This window comes from Oenanthe melanoleuca, chromosome 4A (assembly GCF_029582105.1).
Source record: "Oenanthe melanoleuca isolate GR-GAL-2019-014 chromosome 4A, OMel1.0, whole genome shotgun sequence".
Classification (NCBI taxonomy): Eukaryota; Metazoa; Chordata; class Aves; order Passeriformes; family Muscicapidae; genus Oenanthe; species Oenanthe melanoleuca.
The window spans coordinates 2,718,827-2,735,241 of NC_079338.1; the positions used below are offsets into that span (position 1 = coordinate 2,718,827).

Genomic DNA, 16,415 nt, shown 5'->3' on the forward strand with positions numbered 1-16,415 from the left:
GGAGAACTTGCTGACACTTCATATGAAGTTCAGAGTCACATTAATGCAGTACAGAATCTGTAAAATATAGAAGCTAAAACTTAGGGCATCAGTAGACAGGGAGAACTTCTGCCTGAAGCCATCTCTCACTCTCAGCACAACTATGGTGTGTGTGGAGGGAGCAGGGAAAAGCTGCACAAGTTCAGCTCAGAGTTTCAGTACTTGAAATAAAGCTATTTAAAAGGCAGTGTCCCACAGTGTTTCCATACCATAACCTTTGCTTTTTAAAGATTAAAACTACACAGAGTTCTACCTACATAGGTGTTCAGGAGGTGTTTTAGAAATCTCTGGTGCCTCAGTAGCTGCTTGGGCCAGGGCTTTGCATGTCAGGTGTTTGGAACCTGCTTCCCTCCTGTGCTCAGGGGTGCCTTGCACTAAAAACCAACAGTCTGTCTGCTTGTGCCAGACCCAGCTTTCCAAAGCCTGGCTTTGGATTATGGGAGAAGAAAACCAGATTTGGTTGAGTCTGAGGTTTTGCAGTGCTGTCTCTCCTTGCTGGGGAAAGGAGGCTGATGATGCCAGTGCTGACCTTGTGCTCACAGTGTTTAATTGTTTCTCCATCCTGTCAGGCTGAGATTCTGTGTCTCTCTGGAGTGAGGGACTGCAGCCCTGCAGACAAGACACCCCAGTTCATTGATGTTTGAACAATGGTCTTTCAGTGTGCTCCTAATTTGCATGAGACTTCAGGCAGATAAGCTTTTCTTTTGATGTAGCTAAATGAGTTTTCTCATTGCTGTATCTACCTCTAAATGCCAGCACAGATGCAAAGCACCGATTATCAATAGTTTATTGTAGGTACATGGTATGTGTGCCTGAGGAACAATAGCAAAATAGCTGGGGAATATTTGCTGCCATGAAAAAAATCACCATTCATTATTGCTGCCTGTATTTTTAGGATAAAACAGATTGGAACCACCTCCTGAAAAGAGTAAAACAGGCACAAAAGGTTTATTTACCTGCTCTCCTACCCCTTAATTCCTACTCTACTACACACTGGTACAGCTAATCCTGCAGCCTCTGTTGGTCTGGGATGACATTTACTGAGTGGAAGCCTCATGGAAAACAACTTCTGAAATAGTCTGTTGTTGGGATTTCTGAGCTTTTAAGATGAGCTGTTTGGTATCTTTTACAAATGCTTCCCCAGTGTCACCTGACTTCACTGTCACTGCCTTCAGAGTGACAGAGAGGATCTGTGTTTGAAAGGAAACATCTTGCACTTCCAACTTGAATGTGACATGATCCCCCGTGATGACTTTGATGGGATTTTCCTTTCTATCACTTAGAATTCCATCAGGAAAGTCCTTCAAGCCAATGTTGCACTCAGCAGGCATTTTGAGAGAGGCTGGCAATCAGGTACCCAGTTACAATTACTGTATAAAATGAAATTATCAAGAAGTTATTAAATTCCTGATCACAAGTCTCCTAACTACTACAAAGCAGCCCATGGACAGCCTTGGAAAAAAAGAGAATTTGGATGTTTTGTTGTTCCATTTGACCCTGGCTGGGGTTCACAGACCATGTATCATCCATAACTTAACCTCAGAAAGGCTCTGCACATCCCCTGGGTACAGGCAGTGCATGAGGCAGACACAGCCACGGATTTCTGCAAGCTTTGCACTTTGATTTTATGGGAAAACACTGCCACTGAGCTGCCACTAGAACCCAAAATACACAGGGGGTGTGCTGGGGTGGGGTGCTTCCTTCCTGCAGTCAGGAAATTAGTTTTCAGCTTTATTCAGATTTATTAATTGTGGTGGTTTGTTGTAGAAGGGAGGGGATTGAGCCAGAGGAGATCTAGTGCAGAAGGTATTTTTCTTTTGGATGACTGTTGTGGGGTTTAGTGCTTTGTTGTATCTGGATGTGTTTGGAATATCCTGAGTTCCTGCATGGTTTCCAGACACTCAGCATGGAAAATTGCCTTTCCACTTTCAGCCTGCTTCCTGATGGTCCCTCAGAGGATGCAAAGAAATAGATTTCAGAAATAGCTGAAGGTGAAGAGAGAACCTGTCTCTGGAGCTCCCAGTGGTTCAGACTGGGTTCAGCCCTTCACCCTCAGGCTCTGAGCATCCCCTGCAGATGTTTCCAAGGCTTGCAGACAGGGAGCTGCTCTGGATCCTCCACCCTTCTCTCCCCAGTGGCTGAGCTGACTTTGGCTCTCCAGCATTGATATTTCAAAGACTTTCACATGTGTGTGGTCCCTATAAAAATAAATCTCCAAAGGAAACAAATGTTGTGTGGTGAAAATCTGCCAAGTCCCCATTATTAGCTCGTAGTATTATGTAGGAGGAACTTAACTCTATAGCCTGATACAGGATAACTGATTAACTCTCAGCTCTTCTGAAGGTTCTGATTTAAAGGATGTTGCTCTACAGGGATGAGATTGAGCCACTGACTTTATGGGATTTTAGCTGTGAGTGCCTTGACACCCTTGTCAGACCCCTGAAACTGTAATTTGTCATTTCAGAGAGTCTGAGTTACATCAAGCAGAACTTTGACAGCAATGATCAGGGATGACAATTTCCAAACAGTTGAGAACAACAGAGGTTAAATTAAGAAATGTAACTAAACATGTGCTTCTAAATAGACTGACTTGAAGATGTTGATCCAAGACTTCCTTCAAACCCAGTGATCACTTGATTTTTCCGTGAGTCTGTGGTACAGCCAGACCTTGGCTGCTTATCACCCTAATTTATATCCTGTCCAGAGAGTGTGCTGTGCTATCAGAGGCAATTTTTATAGAAGTCAGGAAGTTGCATAGCAAAGCAACTGGGCATTGACATGGAGTATTTGGGACTGCAGCTCCTAGTGATGCTAGAAACTGGATTTTCTGGGTGTATGTGAAGAAGTTAGCACAAAGCATTCACACAACCCCTGGCACCTGCAGTCTGTCCCTTCCCAAAGTGTCACAGTTGCTCAGCAATGTCAACAAACATGTATTTATACAGATCTAGTTACACAGGCAAAAGTCTAAATATTATCTTCCTGGAGGAAAGATGATTCACCTGATTTGAAGTAGATAATTTAATCTGAAGAGCTAAATTTATCTTTCCTTTGTAGCTAGATGAAATTATTGATGGGAAGTAGAATTTTCTTTCCAATTCTCAACCACTCACACTGCCTAAAATGGTTTAAATTCTGATGTCTCAGAGGGTGAGTCTGTTCTGATGTAAATATGTTTTGACTGGCATTAACTCCTTAAGGCCAGGGAAGAAGCTCTGAAGAAGAAATGAAGTCAGGAGCAGGCCCTTGCTTTCCTCAAGGAACTGCTGCTTATTTCTGTGGTTTGAGGAGATTCTGTTCTCACTTGGGGAGAAGCAAATATGGTGTGAATTCACAGTGAAATGAGTCTGGCTCCAGGGCTCTGCACCTCTGATGGTGCTTTGGCTTGTGAGATCCTCCTGGGCTTGTGGCAGGATTAAAGGAGGACACACTGGGGGTGTTTTGGGCATTTCTGTGAGGAACTCGAGGTTTTACCCAAGATGAACATTACCATGATTTATATCCCTTATCCTTCAGTCAGGGACAAATTCCAGTTCTCCTGTTGGAGGGATTATTTTAAAATGCTTTCAAAGGAAGTGCTCATGCTTCAGAAAGCTTCTGTCCCTGTCCTGAGCAGACACACACATCTCACAGTGGGTTTGGGATCAGAGAAGAAAGAAGAACCATCTGTTAATGATGCTTGACACCCTTTGCTGTCCTCAGAACTTCCCATACAAGTCAAATTTGGGAGATTAACCCATTGTGGTACAATTCCACCTGGGTCTACCTCATCCTACCTGGTTTCTTTGGTGTAGTGCCTGGATCCTTAGCCATCATCCCCAAAATCTTCCTCTTCTCTGTCAGAGAAGCCACTGAAGGCTGAATGAAGACTCTCCTTTTCTCTATTCTTGCTGCTGTTGTACTTGGCTCCTGCTGAATGATTTATATTTTTGGCAAATTTTTGAAGCATGGGCAGATTTATATTTACAGCAGTGTTGTGTTAAAGGAAAGAATTGTTAATTCTGGACAGATTAAGCTCATGGTGATGAACAGCCAGGAATGATCTAATTCAGAATAGGATCTAATGGGAAGGACAAGGTTTGAAGTCCCACAGATCTTTTGAAACAGCATCCAGAGACCTACTGAAATGCACCCTGGAGAGGAAATACACCCTGTTCTTGCCCATGGTCCTCTCAAGAGCTAATTCCTGAAGGAGGAGGGCAGATCTGTCTCTTCTGTCAGTGGTTTGACAAGGAGAGCAGCCAAAAGCCAAAAGCTCCAGCAGAGGATGCCTTTGAATAAAAGGGTGGTTTCAGGGAATAAGAAACATTTTACAAATGTCATGTGTGAAAGTTGCTGGCAAGCAGAGATGAACTCTCAGTGGGTTTGTGTCAGTGTTGCCTGGACTATCATGCACAGGGCAGACAAAGCTGGAATAAATACTGACTTCTTCTGTGTAAATGTGATACTGCTGCAATGTGCCAAAATGACAACATCTGATGTTTTCACTCGAAACAGACGCAGTGTTGTTAGGAAAGATTTCCTTCTACAGATGGGAAAACTCTCCCATTCCCAAACCCCATTCTTTTCTAAAGTAAAGATGAGGCCAGCACCAGTGGGGTTAGGAGCAGGGTTAATGGTGCTGCAGCATAGAAATCTCCACCCAGAAAGCAGGTGAAAGATTTTGCTGTCAAAGTGAAAGCCCAGTACAATTTTTAACAGCTGGGTCCTCCTGTAGTGGAATCAGAAATGAACTTCTCTTTCTGTGGGATATGAGCCACACTGGATCTGCTGGGTTTAAGTTGTGTTGGATGACTCCATCCCAAAGCCCTGGGGATTTGAATGAACTGGGATTCAGCGCTCTGGCTTTGGCTTGTGTCCAATGCTAACAGAGGAAAAGTATTCAGGGGCACCTCATGCAGAACCACCAAGTGAATTCTCCCTTTCTGCTTGCCAGTGTAAACCACAGATGCTGTGTAAAACCAGCACAGGAGCAGGACTGTGCCCATTCCACTGGTCAGAGATTTTCTCAGTTGCCTTCCTAACGCACAGGAGGCTTGTGCCAGCACTGTGGGACTGTGACTGTGACCCCTCTGTACTGCTAATCCTGTAGGAGGATTGGGGCAATTATCCTATTTTTTTTTTTTTTTTTCCTTTAGTTGAGCCAGATGATTTCTTGGTACAACTGGATTCAAGGGGAAATTTGCATCCTTCCAAACATCACCCCTAAACCTGCCCCTCTAAACCTTTTGTTTATTCATCTGCTGACCTATCCAGAGCTGTAATTAGCACCCCGTTTTCCCCTCCAACACAGACTGTGAGCAGCCGACTGATGGTGAGAGTGAGAATCACCGAGGCAAAGTTACCGTGAAGGGATGGAACAAGGCACTAGGACCTAGGAGGCGTCTCATCCACCCTGGCAGGAATTTCTTGCTTGGAGCTCAGACAACAAAGGCAGAGTGAGCCTGGTTTTCTTTCTCTGAGCATCTCCACCCTGCACGCTGAAAACCGGTGAGTAGAGCTTTCCTGAGTGATTTGCATGCAGAAAAGTAACAGAAAGGAGAAATTTTTTTTTTTTTTTTGGTGCCTTACAGCATCTGCAGTTCATTTTAAAATCAAAACCCCTGCATCCTCTGATTCATTCCCGAAGTTGCTTGGATGTTTCATTGTTCAGCGCATGACACTAGACTGAATCTACCCCGGCTGGCATCGTGGGGGGAATGTCCCCAACTTGGGGTTTCTGTGTGGATTGCCTGCATTGTCATCTGCCCCTCTGCAGCAGGGGACAATTATTTTTTCTTGCACGGGTCACGCTGACATTGTAAAATACAGGGAAGGAGCTTCATTCTGGCGAGTGTAAAGGGCGGGGATGAGATAGCAACAGCTTTTCCTGGATTTATACCTGGCTGCCAGGTGCTGCAAATCCCCTTTCAGCCCATGTTATAACACGAGAGCACCATACGTGAGGTGCATGTGCTGGGAGAGTGGAAGGGTCTCTATTGCAGGGCTGGGGGGGCTCCTTCTCCTTTTGTGTTGGGGTTTGGTGCAGGAGAAAGGTTGTTCTGGAGCATGAACTAGAGACAGTGCAGAATTCCTGCTCGCTGGGTGTCAGCTCCAGCCTCGGCTTTTCTGTGCTGGGAGCCCCCGTGCTCAGAACAATGAAAGGTGAGGAGCAGGGGCGGCGTGTCCCTGGGGCACGGGCACTTCCAGCTATGAAATCACTTAGGGCTGGGAGCAGGGGGGATGGAAAGAGCCCCTTTATTTTCTCCTCCTCATTAAACGGGGGCGAAAATGCAATTCAGAGCCTGAAAAGAGCTTACCGAAGCTGCGTTTCAATGACAGATTTTTTTCTTTGCAGTCATTTCTTCTCAGAGATGTAGGCTGGTCCTGGGAATTGATTGATGGGCTAGGAGGGGGCTGCGGATAGGGGGAAGGGTGGGCTGGATCTCATTGCTAACCCTTATTGAACAGGCTGTCACAAAGAAACTGCTTATTCCCCTGCGACCATTCTTTCATAAATGCCAGTTTATTCTAATGTTAAACATTCAGATGCTCTGGGTCCTTCCGTGATTCGACAGATTGAAGGGCTGACTTACTGGGATCTCCTTGTTTTCTGTTGCCAAAGGAAACCTCACAGGGCTCAGAGGTTTAATTCATCGCCAACTGGTGTTTGGATGAGGTTTTTAGGGGTTGAGCTGTGATTGCCATGTATCCCTTTGGCCCCACGTCCCAATTTGCCGCACTTTGAAAACTCCCAGGTGCAGAGCAGGCAGCTCTCTAAAAACGTGTTCCCTGCCCCCAGTAGTTGGATCGCTTTCAAAATGCGAGGACCCCTCCTACTCTCAGTGCCCAGAATCGATACAAATCTGGGTCAGGGGAGGGGGCGCTTCCCAAATGCATCTGTCCTGCTCCAGACACAGCCTTAGTGTCATTCTGCTCTCCGGATCGTGGCTCTGCTGGGCTCTAACCCGTCCCTTTGCCCTCCTTCTCTCCCCATCTCCTTCCTGCTCAGCTTCAGATCTTTAGGGCTCACCAAACTATGGAACTTGATTTTGGACACTTTGACGAAAGAGACAAGGCGTCCAGAAACATGCGAGGCACACGGATGAACGGCTTGCCCAGCCCCACTCACAGTGCCCACTGTAGCTTCTACAGAACCCGGACCTTACAGGCGCTGAGTAACGAGAAGAAAGCCAAGAAGGTTCGTTTCTATCGCAACGGGGACCGCTACTTCAAGGGGATTGTATACGCCGTGTCCTCCGACCGCTTCCGAAGTTTCGATGCCCTCCTGGCGGACCTGACCCGCTCCCTGTCCGACAACATCAACCTTCCTCAGGGAGTGCGGTACATCTACACCATCGACGGCTCCAGGAAGATCGGCAGCATGGACGAGCTGGAGGAAGGTAACGAGGGGAGGAGGGGTGGGCAGAGGGCTGCGCCACTCGGGGATGCCCGGAAAGGTCGCGTTTGTCCCGGCTCTGGGGATGCTGAGCGGCCGGGCCGGGTGGCGGGGCCGGGGACACCCCCGGAGCAGCCGGAGGGGTGTGACCGTGTGCCCTGCTGCTAGCTGTGTCTGTCTGTCTGTCTGTCCTGCTGCTGGGTGTGTCTGTGTGTCCTGCCCCTGAGTGTGTCCGTGTGTCCTGCTCCTGGCTCTGTCTGTGTGTCCGGCTCTGGCTGTGTCCGTGTGTCCGGCTCCGGGCTGTGCCCCTGTGTCCTGCTCCTGGCTGTGTCAGTGTGTCCGTGTGTCTGGCTCCTGGCTGTATCTGTCTATCCTGCTCCTGGCTGTGTCTGTGTGTCCGGCTCCAGGCTGTGTCTGTCTGTCCTGCTCTGGCTGTGTCTGTCTGTCCTGCTCCAGGCTGTGTCTGTCTGTCCTGCTCCTGGCTGTGTCTGTGTGTCCTATTCCTGGCTGTGTCCGTGTGTCCGGCTCTGGCTGTGTCCGTGCCTCGGGGGCTGTGTCCGTGTGTCCTGCTCTGGCTGTGTCCATGTGTCCCCACGGGCTGGGGTGACCCCGGGGGGGTGCCGTGGTTTCCCGGTGGGGCGGGTGGGGATGAATGAGGAAGGAAGGGGGGCTGAGGCATTGCCGCAGGGAGGGTGTGATGGGGATGGAAGGGTTTTGGTTGATTGGGGTTTTGGTATAGATGGGGTTTTGGTGTGATTGGGGTTTTGGTTGATTGGGGTTTTGGTGTGATTGGGGTTTGGTGTGATTGGGGTTTTGGTTGATTGGGGTTTTGGTGTGATTGGGGTTTTGGTGTGATTGGGGTTTTGGTTGATTGGGGTTTTTGGGGTACGGTGCACACCGTCTGTGCAGAGGGTGTGGCAGGCACTCGGGGTTCGGGGTGCAGGCAGGGTGGATGGATGCTTGGAGGGCAGAGTGTTGGCGGGTTCCAGTGCTTGGGGAGCGTGTGCAGGGGTGTGTGGGGAGTTCCCAGCCTCATTAGAGAGGGGTTTGATGAGCAAGCTTTGTGAATAGAGAAGGGCGTTTCGGGCAGTTTGGGGTTCACGCGTGTGTCTGTGTGCAGGAAGGCGAGAGGAGGGTTAATCCCAGGGCGGTGTGGGGGTTTCTGTGCTGCTCAGGAGGGGTGGAGGTGTGCTGGGCTGTCTGTCAGGGGCCCGGGGGTGTCGCAGAGCGATGTGCGCGCAGAGGGCACGGCGAGTTCATGTGTGTGTGCGAAAGGGAGGCGCCTCCTGTGGATTTGGGGAGCGTTTCCGCAGGGGCTGAGCCAGGGTGGGCGCTGTGGTGGGTCTGGGGCAGGGTGGGCAGCATCCCCTGGTGGGTCTGGGGGCATTTGGGAGCATCCCCTGATGGGTTTAGACCCTGGTGGGTCTGGGAAAAATGTGGGGAGCATCCCCTGGTGGGTTTACGGGCAGGGTGGGCAGCATCCCCTGGTAGGTCTGGGGGCATTTGGGAGCATCCCCTGTGGGTTTAGACCCTGGTGGGTCTGGGAAAAATGTGGGGAGCATCCCCTGGTGGGTCTGGGGGCATCTGGGAGCATCCCCTGGTGGTTTTAGGGGCAGCGTGGGGAGCAGTCTGGAGGCATTTGGGAGCATCCCCTGGTGGGTCTGGGGCAATGTGGGGAGCATCCCCTGGTGGGTCTGGGGCAATGTAGGGAGCATCCCCTGATGGGTCCGGGGGTGCAGGGGGTGCTCAGAGCCTGTGTTCAGAGGGGGTGTGGCTGTGCCTGCTCCTCTCCTCTGTGTCACTGTGAGGGGTGAGCCAAAAATCAATCCTGCTCGGAAAAGATGCCCTGGGGGAAGGTTTGCCCAGCTGCTAGCCGTGCCTGAGCCTGGGGTGTCCCCTTTGCTGCCCTGGGGGTGCCAGGACGAGCCCTGGGATGAAGTCCTGCATCCTTGCCCGTGGGATGGATAGGGAGCACCACAGCCACGCTGCTCTGCTCTTCCCCGAGCAATTCATTCTTTGTTCGGATCCTGTTGCAGCAGGGGAGGTGCTCTTCCCTTTTCCTTTGCGTTTTCCTCCAAGCAGGCATCCTGGCCAGTTTGGTGACTACCGAAAATCCACGAGGCTTTTGCCTTTAGTGGAAGACAATGGATGTGAGTGAGGCACGAGCTGCAGGGGCAGCCCCGGCAGCGAGGCATTGTGTGTGACCTTGACTAAAGCAGCTCTGCCTCGAATTCCTTCCTAGAATTCCTAGAATCCTATCTGTCAAGCAGAATACTCATCTCCCCAAAATACTTTGCAGGGACAAGGACGTGGAATAAATCTCGGTTTCCATAGAGGAGTTTTCCTGGGAAGAAACTGCTGCCTTTCAGAGATGCTTCCTAGTGGAGTTATTCTCAGCCCAATTACAGCTGTAGAATGGAGGTGTGGCTTCCTTTAATTTTGGAGATTCTGCCATGTTTTATTCTGGTCTCTTAATATGGCCACAGCCTTTCTCTAATGGCAGCTCTCAGTCCTGCTTGTACTACATTTTATGGTTTTTTATTCAGAAATAACTCCAGGAGAAAATGCAGTTCTTTATTCTCGTTTTACACTCTTCCTCCTCTTACACTCTTCCTGCTTTTTGTCAGTGAAGTTAAGAAAGGTGTAGTTGTTACAACTGCTTTAAATGGGTTTTGCTGCAGGTAAGGAGGTACCTCATTCATGAAAATACATTTTGCTGGTTGAGGTACAGACAGGAGGTGCTGGCATTTGGGTTCTGGCTTTGTTCTGCCAAAATGGCACCTGGAAACAGCACTGAAGAAGAGGCAGTAAAACCAGGCTGGGTTTGTGTAGCTGTGTCCTCAGCAGAGCATCATCTAGGAAAATAAAACCTGAGCAGAGTGAAGACAAAGGAATCCATTTTTTGAGCATGCCAGAGTAGTTTTGCATGCTGCTCTTGACCCCATATTTCTAGGGGTGACCTTTGCTTCTGTTGCAGAAAAGCAATTTACAACACCGTGGTTATAACCAGCCTTGTGGTGAACTCTGCCCTTAGCTTGGGTGTTTGCAGAGCTGTGTGCAAGGAACCTGCATGAAACCCAGAATTTGGGAGTAATTCTGCTGTGACACACAAGAACAGTGCACAAACAGCCAGGGCATGTCTGCCTTATAAATTGACTTTGTACTTGGAGACTGAGGGTAACCAAACCAGTGCTTGTTGCTATAATGGGGCTATTTATCACTGTAATTTCCAATAAACAAGTAGGATCTAGGAAAAGCCATCAGAGAGGCTCATCTCAGTGGTTTGATGGCAAAAACCTGTGAATTACTGACAATATTTCACCTTATGCTCTAAGTACTTGATTATTTCTGAGTTAAAAAATGTACTTATATGTATGTATATACCGAATATATATATGAATGTAGTTCAGGAGAGTAGAGAATGGCCTTGCACAGTACCAATATCCCAGAGACAGACATTTCAGGTGAACAAAAACCTCATGGTGTGCTGATAATTATCTGGGGCTTGGAATCACCTTTTGTTCTCCAGACCCAGAGTTCTGCCCTGCCACTCAAGGTTGCTCTCATAATGAGAACAAGTGAAGTTTCTCACACTCTTTTTTCCACATTCCTTCCATCTGTTGGGATGAGCCTCTTGGTCCTTTCCTGTTCTGCACCCTGACACCTCACATTTTGGAAGCCCTCAGAACTCTGTCACACAGGTGCCTTTTGCTGCCAGCTGAGTTTCCCTCACTGGTCACAGCTTGCTTTTCCCATCCTTTTCCAGGGAGCTGTCTCATCTCCCAGTGACCTTCTCTCAAAATCCACCCACCTGATCATTTTTGCTTTTCTCAGTCCTAGCAGCCATCTTCCCTCACTGTAGCCATTGTCTCAATCCTCACTTATTATTTCCAGCTTTAATATATTTGTAAATAATGCACCTGCTGATGTTGATCAGGGCTCCATTCCTCCTTAATCTTTATGCTGGTTAAGTGCAGGGCAGCATCCTGTTCCAGCTCATCCTGGCAGCAATAAACTGCTGACAGCATCTCCCACTCATGTCCCACTGCCTTGGCTGGGTCAGGAGTGGATGTTGGCCCAAGGTGCTGCTATTTATCATGGCAGATGAATTTTTTAGAAAAGAGCTCCAGGTGAACTTTATTCCCCTTCATATATAATTGGTTCCAGGTACCAGGGCTTTGGGAAGTTGATTTATGTAGCTGCATTTACTGGTGAGTCAGTTGTAACAGATAATTCTGTGCATTGTTCTGTGATAAAATTTGTACAGCAGCTTTCATTTCATCCAAGTTTCAGCTAAAATTTAGTTCCTTTGGTATCTGGACATGGTGGTTTGGTCCTTGGTTCAGTTTGAGCCTTGATGAGAAGTGATGAGAAGTTGTCCCACCTCTCTCTGATTATTTTTTTATCCTTGAATGGGGGGCTGGGTAGAGGTGGAAGCTGATGTTGTGTATTGACTTCACCAGCAAAGATGGCTCAAGAAATGCTTCTCTTGGCCACTTGTTCCAGTCCCCATTGTCCCATAAATGAATTCTTAGTGGGACAAAAAGGTTTTTTAAGCACTCCCCATAATTTTGCTTCTTTCCCATATTCCTACATAATGCAATGGACAGTGAGGCACAACCTGGGAGTGAGGGCAAGGCACATCCAAAGGATTTCATGCCCTGACCTGGGCTGCTTGTTTGAAATTTGCCCTTGTTTCATATCAAACACTAGAAACAGCTGAGTAGGATTTGTTTTGCTCAGTGTGGTTTCATTGCAACTGTCCTTGGGTTGTGTGAGATATTCCAGAAAGTGATTCCAAGCTTTTTGGATCCTGTCATGCCCTTGGGGATATTTTCCAAAATCTTGTCCAGGAATATTTAAAAGTAATTATAGGAGGGGCTCCACCCTGGAACTGTGCAGAGCCTGGTGTGTGCTGGGACTGAGGGGTTTATAGGAAACATCCTGGAATCTCCACCCAATGCCTGTGTTCCAGTTTGCCTGGAAAAGTGAAATCCCTTTAGTTTCACACTGAAACCTTGGAAACCTGTGGAATTGTTTTCTGTGGGTTTCTGTTGGCCTGATGACTCAGCTAGTTACATCCTACATAATGAAAATTGTCCATGGGGTTGTGTTTTATCTGCTTGCTCATCTTGGCTGTCACTCTGGGACTGGTGTGGTCCCAAAATTCCTTATGGGCATGGTGTGGTTTTGAAGGTGATTTCTGATCAAGAATTTCTTCCACTTCTTCAGCAGAACAAGAGATTCTGTTCATGGGGGAGCCAAGAGAAGGGAGCTCTTCCAGGGTTCATTTTGCCATGCTGGAGCAGGTCTTTGTAACTGTTGTAGATCTTTTTAACTCCTAAAGCAGCAGCAAGTTCATGCATTTCAAACTCAAGGCCTCCTCCAACACCATATGGAATGAACTCTGCAAGGTGTTAAGTCCACTTAATTCCTGCTGCAGCCCTGGTAAATTCCATGAAACATAAAAGCTGGGCACAGTAGCACAATCTCAACTTTGCAACTGCAGAGCTAGCAGCCAAAATAATTGACTGCTGCCCACAGAGACTGCTCCTGGAATTACTGCTAACACTTAGACATTCAAAATGGCCTCAATCCAGCTTTCCTGATTTTTCTCAAAAGACTTCTTCCCACAGTTCATTATCCCTGGAAAGTGCATGCTGAGGAAGGATAACTTTTTCTGAAAGGACACCCTGTCATTTTTGGTATTGTCACAGGGAGCTGCTGTAAGAGGGTTGCAGGATTAGAGCTCATCTGGAGCTTAGGGTTTTTCTAAGGAACCTTCTCTAAGGCAAACTTTATCTTTGCTGAGATCATCCCTTCTTTAGGAGCTGAATAATCTGCTTGTGCTTCCATCAAACTGGGATGTGTCATGCACTTGGGGTAGTTCTGTGTGGTGCAAGCCTGGCTTCAAATGGCAAATCTGCTGGTCATGGCAGGAGGTGTGAGGTCTGCAGGGCAGGCAGGAGGAGTGAGGAAATGCCTGGGCTGGTTTGGTGGCACGTGTGACACCATGGTGACAATGCACATCCCCTGTGGGCTCTGCAGTGTCAAAAGGGCATCTGCACTAAACAAACTGTCCTTGGCACCACAGGGACTTGGGGAGGTGATGCTCCCCACCCTCAGTGCATGAGTGTGTCTCTTTGGGGCTTTTTTTTGGGTTTATTTGGAATGAATGACCTGGCTGTCCATTGTCCCACCCCATGGCTTGCAGTGGGATTTCTGCACAGCTGCTTGATGGCTTGAGAATTGTGTTCCTGAAAATATTTGTGCACAGATTTTTATGTTTAGGGCTGGGGAGAATGTTCTTCTCAGAGCTGTTTCTTTTGCTTGTGACAGGATCTCACATCCACTTCCCAGTCCTTCTGTTATGCTGTGTCTGTCACTCATTTCTGTGCCTGCCACAGTTGTACACCTTGACTGCTCATTAAAGGCTTAGCACAGACAGATGTGGCAGAGAAACCCACGGAGAACCCACTCCTCCCTCCATGGTAGCTCTAGTCCCTGTAAGATTTCTCTTTTTTATCATCTCCTGGCCACATTGTGCAGCTAAAAGCTGGAAAGTTCACAAGTCTTCAGCCCATGCTTGCTCAATCCTGCTACCACCATGGTAAGATTTGGGTAAAACTCCACAGTGGGAAGTGAAATCCACTGTGGAAAGTGTGCTCCTGGCTGGCAAATGCATGTGCCTCACTGAGGAACCTGAAAGATGATTTTGCTGCTATTTGAAGGTCATAAACTGAGTTAGGGAAGATACTAGTTGAAGTGGTTTTTAAATGAAGTGAAAGCTTCAGGTCACATCCTTAGGTCAGGGAGGAAGGAAAGGAAAGCTCCTCTTCCCTGGAGCTGTGCTGCTGCTGGGACTGCAGAAATGATGCTGAGAAGAGCTGCTGGGAAGACACTGCTATTCTGGAGTGTCACTCCAAGGAAATTCCTCTCCAGTTTTAGAACTGAGTAAAGTACAGATTTTATTTGCTGGGGTTTGGGTTAAATGAGACAAAGGGAGAAAGGGCAGATTGCATTTTCCATTTGAGTGTGAGCACAGCTTGAGAGGCCAGTGTGTTCATCTGCACAGCTGCCCAAGATCACATCTGTGGAACAAACCCTGCAAGAGCTTTGCCTTCATGCCAGTGTTGCCTTTGGTGCAGAGTGGTGTAAGTGCACAAACAGCTGTGGTGTGCAGTGAGGAGTTCAAAAGGGCTCAGACAGATCAAGAATCTCTTCAGCTTACTTTAAAATATGCAGCTTGTTAATAGAAAATATGCTCCAGCTCCTCATGTGTGTACAGAGCACAGCACAGATGTGTACTTCTTTCACTGTGAAAATAGTACAGATGGAGGTCAACTGCAGATGAAAGTCAAGCCTTGCACACTTCAGTGGCTGATAGCCTACTTCTGATTTTTGGGTGGGGATGCAGGTGAGGTCAGGAGCTGGCACAGGGAAGCTGGGGCAGGGGTGGGTGACAGCAGCATCCAAATCACTTATTCTTAGTGCTGCATTTAAAGAGAGAAATCCCTTTTTCTCAGAGGATAATGCCCAGTTTTGCTGAGCACACTTAGGAGGGCTCTGCTGCCCAGGGATTATGGGCTTGGGAGGGCTCAGGTTCTTAGGATGCTTAATTCCCTGGGAGAATTCCAGACTCCTGGCTGCCCTTCTCTCAGTCCTGAAACTGGAGAGAAGCCTGGCCTGCTCTGCACCAGGTGTTACTTGGCTGAAGCAGATGAATAAACCACAACTTATCACTTATTTATCAGAAAGATTTGAAGTATTCAAAGCTTCTGGAAAACGATAATCCCAGAGGGAATTTTGTATAATGTGTGGTACTCTGGGGGGTACATCTGAGTTTCTATTGAGTCAGATTCACAAAATGTAGGGGATTAAAGAGCTCCAGCCATGGGCAGGGCTGCATGGTTGGTTTATTGAGGGGTGCTGCTGTCAGCAAATAGAGATTTTACTGTTTGTTCAAGACAGCAGGACCTGCTGGTGGGACTATTGTTAGTTTGGGGTGACAAAACACCCAAATGAGTGTTCATCATGAACCTGGTCAGCTCTCTTCTGGATTTGTATTCCATCTTTAGAAAGGGAAACAGAATATCTGCTTCCTGTTGATCAAGGATTTGGATCATTTTTATACAATGATGGAGAAGAGCTGCAGCTGGTGATGTAAACACCATGAGTGGGGATCACAGGGCAAACTGGGTACAAATGTGGGGTTAAAATAAGTTAGAACCCTGCATTGGACATAAATACACAGAGTGCTGTTATAAGCCTGTTAAAATCAGAATTAATTCTGTAAGATCAGACAAAGAAAACACCAGAAGAGACTCTCAAATCCTACAGGTGCCCATGCCATGCCTTCAGCTCCTATTAAAATTTTATCTAATGGCGAGACAAAAGCTTCTTCCTCCAGCAGTGAGTGACTTTTTTCAGTGCAGCCTGAGTCATTTCAGACCAGACAGCTACATTCCCTTAGGGATACTGGTTTAGAGTCTCATTCTAGTAATAACTCTTGCAGCATCCATCAGATTTGCAGGCCCAAAAGAAGCTCCTACAAATCCTTTAAGGTGCTTTTAAACTCTTAGATAGATAGGATCCTGTAAATTACAGACAAAGCCTGAAACTAATTTTGGGTGGGATGGGGAAGGGCTTTCTGTGAATTACTAAAAAGACCCTATAACTCTTCTCTGCCATGTCTAAATTTGGATTTAATGTATTTTTGGTTGGTACCAGCCATGTAAATCAAGGAGTGGTATTTGGTGCAGTGTTTAATCTCAGCTGCCACTAGGTCTGTTCCCTAATAAACCACTGATGCTCTAACAGTGCATATTTGTTATGCCTGCTGGATTTATCAAGGCTGCTTTTAGTGGTGACTGTTCAGGACAAGATTTTGATTATTTTTCAGGCATGATGCAGGAGGCATTCTGTGGATGAATGTTGATGTCCTGTTGGCAGGGAATGACACACTGGAGTAGTACCTAGGTCTGTAAAGATAAAGGGG

General features: G+C 47.5%; 1 protein-coding gene across 2 annotated transcripts in view; it reads left to right on the forward strand.

Annotated features, from left to right (window-relative positions):
• The window catches only part of DCX (doublecortin), a 118,298-nt gene that overhangs the window by 36,459 nt on the left and 65,424 nt on the right, over positions 1-16,415 (forward strand). For both annotated transcript variants that reach the window (XM_056491489.1, XM_056491490.1), the window contains exons 4-5: positions 5,333-5,529; positions 7,031-7,421. In XM_056491489.1, the coding sequence (XP_056347464.1) occupies positions 7,058-7,421 (364 nt within the window). In that variant the 5' untranslated portion in view covers positions 5,333-5,529; positions 7,031-7,057. The remainder of the gene's footprint in view (positions 1-5,332; positions 5,530-7,030; positions 7,422-16,415) is intronic.